General features: G+C 32.0%; 1 protein-coding gene across 2 annotated transcripts; it reads right to left on the reverse strand.

The window, feature by feature from the left end:
- Nucleotides 1-1,254: 1,254 nt before the first annotated feature.
- si:ch211-214p13.9 (cell surface glycoprotein CD200 receptor 1-A) lies at nt 1,255-8,030 on the reverse strand. 2 transcript variants are annotated; one of them, XM_048193070.1, is made up of 7 exons: nt 7,676-8,030; nt 6,715-6,771; nt 4,778-5,080; nt 4,189-4,467; nt 2,112-2,241; nt 1,937-2,000; nt 1,255-1,836 (listed from the first exon to the last, which is right to left on the reverse strand). In XM_048193070.1, exons 1-7 carry the CDS (start codon nt 7,743-7,745, stop codon nt 1,744-1,746), a joined length of 996 nt encoding a protein of 331 aa, XP_048049027.1. In that variant the 5' UTR covers nt 7,746-8,030; the 3' UTR covers nt 1,255-1,743. The 2 variants fall into 2 exon arrangements, with proteins under 2 accessions (XP_048049027.1, XP_048049028.1); XM_048193071.1 differs by lacking the exon at nt 6,715-6,771.
- Between the last annotated feature and the right edge of the window lie 393 nt (nt 8,031-8,423).

Consider the following 8,423-nt stretch of genomic DNA (forward strand, 5'->3'; position numbering starts at 1 on the left):
TATCTGTGTGATATATGAGGGCGTACCTCTTGTTTCCAGTTACAAGCCTTCAGATAGGTATACGATTACCCCTAAATTTCCACATTGTTCCACTAAACACTGAATCAAGGGGACAGTGAGAGATTTTCACCTCAAGGGACAATTGACTAAGACTCAAGGGGTCTGACTCGCCATCATCTGACCACAAAGCTCACAATGGTGCATTTTTTGTAACACTAAAGGGGATATGTTAAAAGTAGGAAACAAGTAACATACTTCCTATTTAGAACTGACCATTTGTGGCTCGTTAGAAAGACCTATTTTTACATATACAACCAACATCACTGCTCTGCACTCTTAAAAATAAAGGACCTACTGTCATCGATGGTTCCATGAAGAACCTTTAACATCCATGGAACCCTTCTATTCCATAAAAAGGTTCTTTATAGACTTAAAAAGGTTCCAAAAAGGGTTTTTTTTAACTGTGATGCCACAGAAGAACCATTTTTGGTTCCCTAAAGAACCTTTCAGTAAACAGTTCTTAAAAGAACCAAGTTTTTCTTAGAGTGAATATTTTATAAATCAAAAAGTAAAAAAGGACGTTTGTCTACATTAAAGAACCTTGAAAGTTTTCATGGATGTTAAAGGTTCTGTATGGAACCATCAATGCCAATAAAGAACCTTTATTTGGTGGAAAAATGTTCTTTAGATTATTAAAATATTCTTCACACTTAGAGAAAAATTGATCTTTTAAGAACCGTTTAGTGAAATGTTCTTTCAATGGCACAAAAATGGTTGCTACAAAATTGGAGCCTTTATTTTTAAGAGTGTTTATGTGAGAAGGTTGAGTTGATAAATTAAACTGGTCCCACTTTATATTAAGTGGCCTTAACTACTATGTACTTACATAAAAAATAGGTACAATGCACTTACTGGGTTCATATTGAATTGCAAAACACTTTTGCTGCTATTAAGGTGGGATACAGGTAAGGTAAGGGACAGGTTTGGTGGTATGGGTAGGTTTAAGGATAGGGGTAAGGTGTAAGGGTTGGGTCTACAGTGTAATTATAAATGTAATTACAGAAACTAATTACAGATGTAATTACATGCAGGTGTTTTTAAACTATAAATACAATGTAAAAACATGTATGTACACAATAAGTGCATTGTATCAAATGATTAATTTAAATGTAAGTACATAGTAGTTAAGGCCACTTAATATAAAGTGGGTCCATTAAACTCAGAGACCAAATAAGAACATATGCAATAATGAAATCTGAAGTAATAATAAAATTTATTTACATGATTTAAAATCTGTGCAATATGTAAAAGATCCTCTCTTTACAAGGAAAAAAACTTTAGTATTATTAGTGGACAATGGGTAGATTTTTTATTACCTTTTACTCTCTGAAAGGAAAGATATCTGTACAAATGCGAAAGGAACATTTTGTTCAACTGATTAATATCTAACCAGGCTTATAGAAATCTACATATTAGTGATATCGCTGATGCTGAAGTTGTCCCAGTCATTCCTCATCACAAACTAAGACAAATGTTCCTCTGTCATCATCTGTCATGATTTGACTCAGTGTGACTTTTGTTCCTCAGTCAGGCGCTGTTTGCTTTGGGGATGCTCTCTTGAGATGACTATTTTTCCACTAGTATTGTTTTTCATGTGCAATTTTGACCACAGAAACGTCTTTGCCCTATTAATTCTCGTACTCTTCTCATATCCTGTTTCATCATGAAAAGTGAGTGTGTCTCTCAGGCGTTGAAGAGTTCAGCTGAGGAGTTGTAGATGGAATTGACTCGCTGTATATAACTTGCATAGGGTTCCACCTCTTCGACATCAGCAGGCTAAACACACACGGACATACGCTTTAGTGAGCTTTTACAATGGACCCTACATAGTGAATAAATGGAGTTTGGTGCAGTATACGAAATTTCGGGTTTTTACCTGGGCTGGTTTGTCTTCAGCTGGTGGTGAGATTTTGGATTTGCAGCAAAACATCTTCAATGCACTAAAGAGAACACAAAGACAAATAGATATCGATGAGACAGCTGTATTAATTAATCATCATATCATGCAAAGTGATTCAACAGCACTAATTCAAGGCAGTAAAACAACCCACCTTATGTGCTTTGGCTTTCTGCATAGTAGGCAAACCACGGCCAGAGACACAATAATTAATAAAAAAAAAAAAAACCCAGATGAAATGGCAATAATAAGTTCCCTTGAAAAATTTCCTGTGTTTGGTATATCTGAAAAGAGAGAAGATGAATACTTTGTAATAATAATTAATGTTACGTGGGTTACATTTTATTTCAAGGTGTCCTTGTTACAGTGTAATTACACATTTACTAAGTGATATTAACTAAAAACGTAGATATTGAGAAGTAGATTTAGGGTTAGGATTAGAACAGTGTAAAATAAATTGTAAATGTTAATATGTGATATATAAGGGGAAAACATGTTGTTTCACCCTCATTTGTTAATAAATAAATAAATAAATAATCTGCAACACTTTACGGTAACACTTTACAATAAGGTTCATTAGTTAACATTAGTTAACTGCATTACTTAACATGAACTAATAATCAACAACACTTCAACAGCATTTATTATCTTTGTTAATGTTAAGTTCAACATTTACTAATACATTATTCAAATCAAGAGTTGTATTTGTTAACATTAGTTAATGCAATGTGAACTAACATGAACAAACAATGAACTGCTGTATTTTTATTAACTAATGTTAACAAAGATTAATAAATACTGTAACAAATGTATTGCTCATGGTCAGTTCATGTTAGTTCATACATTAACTAATGTTACCCACTTTACAATAAGGTCTCATTTGTTAACATTAGTTAATGCATTAGTTACCTCGAACTGACTATGAGTGAAACATTATTACAGCATTTATTAATCTTATTAATGTTTGTTTATAAAATACAATCATTCATTGTTTATTCATGTTAGATCACAATGCATTAACTAATACAAATTTTAAAAACTGTAAAATGTATTAGTAAATGTAAATATTAGTATTAACTAAGATTAAAAAATGTTGTAGAAGTATTGATCATTGTTAGTTCATGTTAACAAATGAAACCTTAATGTAAAGTGTTACCATAAAGTCTGTAATAGCCTATTGTCAAAACTGATTTTATGTTTAATATAAACCACTGTAATAAATTATGTCAAATTTGCTCCATATTTCATCAAAGGGTGTTTCTTTGCAAAATATTTGCAAATTTGACCCTGTGGACTTTTAGAAAGTTACCTCTGCTAAATATTTTTCACACTCTCACTGGTTTATTTGTCCAATAACGTGTCCAGCAATGTATATACATGCATAAAATTTGAATCAGATTTTTTTTCTGATGGTCATGATCATTTTCACCACATATGAAATGCTGTATTGATGTATATACAGTTGCAAGAAAAAGTAAGTGAACCACTTGCAGAATCTGTGAAAATGTGAATCATTTTAATAAAATAAGTGAGATCATACAAAATGCATGTTATTTTTTTATTTAGTACTGTCCTGAGTAAGATATTTTACATAAAAGATGTTTGCATTTAGTTCACAAGACAAAACAATAGCTAAATTTATTAAAATGGCCCCATTCAAAAGTATGTGAACCCTTGATTCTCAATACTGTGTGTGGTTACCTGGATGATCCACAACTGTTTTTATGTTTTGTGATGGTTGTTCACTAGACCCTTTTTGTCCTGAGCAGTTAAACTGAACTCTGTTCTTCAGAAAAATCCTACAGGTCCTGCAGATTCTTCAATTTTCAAGCATATTTTGCATATTTGAACCCTTTCCAGCAGTGACTGTATGATTTTGAGATTCATCTTTTCACACTGAGGACAACTGAGGGACTCAAACTCAACTATTAAAAAAGGTCCAAACATTCACTGATGCTCCAGAAGGTAAAATTTCTTACTCAGGACAGTACAAAATAAAAAAATAACATGCATTTTGTATTATCCCTCTTATTTTATATATAAATATATATAAATATATATATAATATTTACATGTAATTGTTTACTTTACTCATCATAAGTCTCATATTTCATTTAAAGCTGATATATCTGACACTATGTTGTGTCAAACTTCAAAACAGAATTTACTACTGTTCCACTTAAGAAAACAACTGTCAATTCCTTTTGAAATACAGTGTGTGTAAAATTCACCTTGTGTTGTAAGATCAAGTGTGCTGTTCTGCTGCAAAGAGCCGGACACAGAGGGGTATGAGGCCACGCAGGTGATGTTACTGATGGTCACATATTCAGGCAGATGTACGTGATTCTCCATAATGAAAAATGTGTCAACCTTCGTGACAGAAGTGTTAGTGAAAGAAAAGTTCAAGGCAGGTTCCCAATGAAGACTGGGTTTCGTCTCTTTATATGTGGCCTTACAGACAGCAATCCTCTGACCATTTTTACTGTCCAGCTGAGTTTCCAGGTGGGTAACTAAAAACAAACAACTTTAATTTAATTTGAATATCGGTGTGATATCAGTTAAATACTATTGTCTTCATTGCTAACTCTAACTCTCTCTCTCTCTCTCTTTTTTTTTTTTTTTTGTACAATGAATTGAATTCTTCACTGGCTCATGATGAAAGAGAGAGTTGAAACAGAGAGATGTAACTAGTCTATCACTAAATGAAACTAGGTAACATTGAAGGTTATTGATTAGTTAGTAGAATTACACCTAGCCTGTGATTTAAAACATTTTCACAGTTTTTGCAATATTTTTACAATAAATTCTGCTTGTACTCACCGCTTACAGAGATATTTACAGATTTGCTTCCTCCTTTATATGATAAATCACATAAGTAAAATCCTTCGTCTTCCTTTGAAATCTTGGGAATGAATAAGGAAAATGAAGTGTGGTTCAGCTTCTTTCCATCCTTACAAGTGTCGTTCAGGCCCAGGTCGGATGACAAACCAAGATAACATTTTTTGCCTTGCATGCTGATGTTCCACACAATAAAAATTAATTCATTCAATTTGACATCAGTGCCATTATCGGCACACCATAAAGTGACATTGTTGTCCGCCACAAAGGTCCGCTCTTTGAAAACTGAAAAAGAAAAAAAAAAAAAGTACAAAATCAGATGTAATATTGGATTACAGTAAAATGCCTGTTTACTAAATAAGTAAATAAATAATGTGATCTGCTTTTAACATATATTAATTAAATTAAATTATTTGTAATTAATATAATTTAAATAAATTAAAATATAATTAAAATATTTATTTATATAAATTCTATTTTTTAAATTAATTTAAAATAAATTAAAATATTTATTTTCAATTATTTAATTTTTTTAAATTAAAATATAATTAAAAAATATATATATAGTCAAAAATCTGAAATAATTAATATTTTTAATGCTAAAAAAAGTTTCTTATGCTCATCAAGGCTGCGTTTATTTGATAAAAAATACAGAAAGAATAGTAATATTGTGAAATGGTATTACCATTTAATTTTTTTTTTTTTTTTATATATTTCTGTTTTAATATGTAAGTGAAATTTATTCATGTGATGTATAAAGCTGAGTTTTCAGCATCATTACTCCAGTCTTCAGTGTCACATGATCCTTCAGAAATCATTCTTATATACTGATTTGCTGCTCAAGAAATATTTCTTATTATTATCAATGTTGAAAACAGTTGTGCTGCTTAATATTGTATTTGGGTAAATTGTGATACACTACCATTCAAATGTAATATTTAAAAAAAATAACAATAATATCATACTTTTGTTATTTTAAGGAGATATTAATCAAAATGGACAGTGAAGACATTTATAATGTTATGAAAGATTTCTATTTCAAACAAATGCTGTTCATTCATCAAAGAATCCTGTGTTTTTTTTGTTTTTTTTTTTGTGATTTTCACAAAAATATCAAGCAAAACTGTTTTCAACACTCCTAATAGCAAGGACCATTATTAATAATTGAGTATCAATAATAAATGAGCACCAAATCAGCATTTTAGAAAGATTTTACAGTAAGTAAATTACAATTTAAAATATATACAAATAAAAACAGTTATGTTTATAATACCGTACATTACAATTTTACTGTAATTACATTTTACTGTAATTACATTTTACCTTAATCAAATAAATACAGCTTTGGTAAGCATAAGATACGTCTTTTTAAAAATATTTAAAAACCCTAATTATTTCAAACTTTTGACAAGAAGTGTAAAATTGGGGTATTATGACACATTTTGTGATATTTCCCCCCCTCTATACACTGAACTTATCTCTCCCTGCCATGCCAAACTAGTTTTATCCTTTGGTGTGTCATTTCCTTTTTTTAACCCTAAAAATAGTTACAACACACAGCAGCTCTATTCTTACAATAGATGTAACACAGCTGGCACTTTCCATCAGTAGAGTTCATTCGAGACTTTTCAAGACTTTTTATTTAAAAACAAACAAACATTAGAAGCACAAATCCAATTTTTTATAACTATGTTAAATGTGACATTGAGCTATTGTCTCAACAGGAAAAGCAGCTAGTTTAGAAACATCTAAAGTACGTATTCCCCGTAAAATGGCGATTCTATAAAATTTGACAATCAATGTTTTCTTAAAATCAATTGATATTGTATGAATTTTCTGTTCTTGTACCCTATTCATGAAAAGTGCCAGTTTATTTATAAATGAAAAAGAGTAAATTATAAAAGTGCATATTGTCTGACCTGTCAGTTGTTCAATCGCAGCATCTTGATTCTTATGTTGTACAATATCTTGATCTCCTAGGACAGTTAGTGCACAGCATGTTAGTGACAGGTTAATGTGAGCGCTCAGCACATGGAAACACAATCATTCACTCATGTGAGTATTACAGTTAATTTCCGTTACATTACATTAGTAATTGTGGGATATTGAAGGTTTAGTACATTTACCGGTCATACTTGTTAATGTTAGTCAGAGGTGTACGGGCCAAAAATTAGGCAAACATATGCTTTTGTTATTGTAGCACAAGAGGAAAGAGACCTAATTCTGAAAAATACGCAATTTTAACACCTGGCCTAAAGCAACGACTGCCATACTGCCCTATCTACCACATTCAATGGCATTATTGTAAAAAGTCACACCACAAATGCCACTTGGTTCCAAATAACTAAATTTACTGTTCCACATTTACAGTTTCTTTTCAGATGCTTCTGTCAGCCTCAAAAACCTCAACAACTCATCTCCCCCTAAGAATCCCCCCTGAGAGGAAGAGCGCTTCGTCATGGCATGTCCTCTCAAAATAGCAACAAACACATTTAGAAACAAACACAAAGCCTTCACATGCACGTGATATAACAGCTTTCTCATACTCATTATGAGCTCTACTCTACACTTACAATATAAGTACACCGTAAATGTCTTTGCATTTTAAGTGGAAGAATATAAAAAAAATGTATTTTTCTCAATTGATCAACATTTAAGCCACAATGATTCACTTCACACTTTCAGTATACTTTCTCCAACTGATTTAATGCCAAGACTTTACCTTTAAGAAAATACCCAATTATTTTAGAAATAAAAGATCAAGTCAAGTGGCATCTGCAAACAACTGATGCCAGACTAAGAAGATATTAGACATGTAGGCCAAACCATCTACGTACAGCGAGATCAGAAGAGTATCAATAAAAATGTATGTAGACTCACCTTTTGAGTGACTTCTTGCCATAAAGATACTTAGGAGGACGACAACCATCAATGTCTGATTGTTCGCCATCGCTGCAGTACAAATCTCTGTCAGACTCCTCTTCGCTCACCTTTAAATGTACTTTTTTTGTCTGTTCTCTCGGGTTATGCGCACTTGTAATCAAAGCACCTTCTTCAAAAGAACTGAAATGTCATACATTCTTTTTCTTTACCATGAACTTAGACTGAATTTATCAAGGTCTTAAGAATACAGTAATACATGCTGATCTGAGGAGCTGTTTATCTCTCTATCAAACTTCACTCATTCTCTCTTTCCCTTGTCTGAGTTCTCCTCCTTTTGTTTCCTTCAGCAGTGTGACGCTGTTGTACACTCCTCCATTTTTTTATCATTTCATACTTTTCTCCCACATGAAAATGCTGACTTCCTGTCTTGGTAACCACGGCAGTCATGTGAAAACGTTTTCTTAGTGCAAGAAGATTGCAGTTTGGTAGTGTGTGATGTGTTGATGGTGATATGTATTGTCTAATTTTGTTGTTTTATCTGGTAGAATGATTATAGTAGCGTGACATTTTATCTCCCGCTGTAATCTACGATTCAAAAGAAAGATGAAAAGACTATTTGGATAATTTCAATTTATTCTCTTCCTTACTATCTCTGACAAATGACAGACTAAGGCCCTGTTTACACCTGGCATTAAGATGCATTTTGGTGGATCGGATCACAAAGAGACGAGGCAGACACATTTCT

This window comes from Megalobrama amblycephala, linkage group LG6 (genome assembly GCF_018812025.1).
Source record: "Megalobrama amblycephala isolate DHTTF-2021 linkage group LG6, ASM1881202v1, whole genome shotgun sequence".
Lineage (NCBI taxonomy): Eukaryota > Metazoa > Chordata > Actinopteri > Cypriniformes > Xenocyprididae > Megalobrama > Megalobrama amblycephala.

Coding starts and splice junctions, on each gene's coding strand:
- si:ch211-214p13.9 (XM_048193070.1), bottom strand. CDS start 7,745: ATGGCGAACAATCAGACATTGATGGTTGTCGTCCTCCTAAGTATCTTT. Junction 6,772..7,675: donor GGCAAGAAGTCACTCAAAAG/GTGAGTCTACAT, acceptor TAACTGTCCTAG/GAGATCAAGATATTGTACAA. Junction 1,837..1,936: donor CTGAAGACAAACCAGCCCAG/GTAAAAACCCGA, acceptor GTGTGTGTTTAG/CCTGCTGATGTCGAAGAGGT.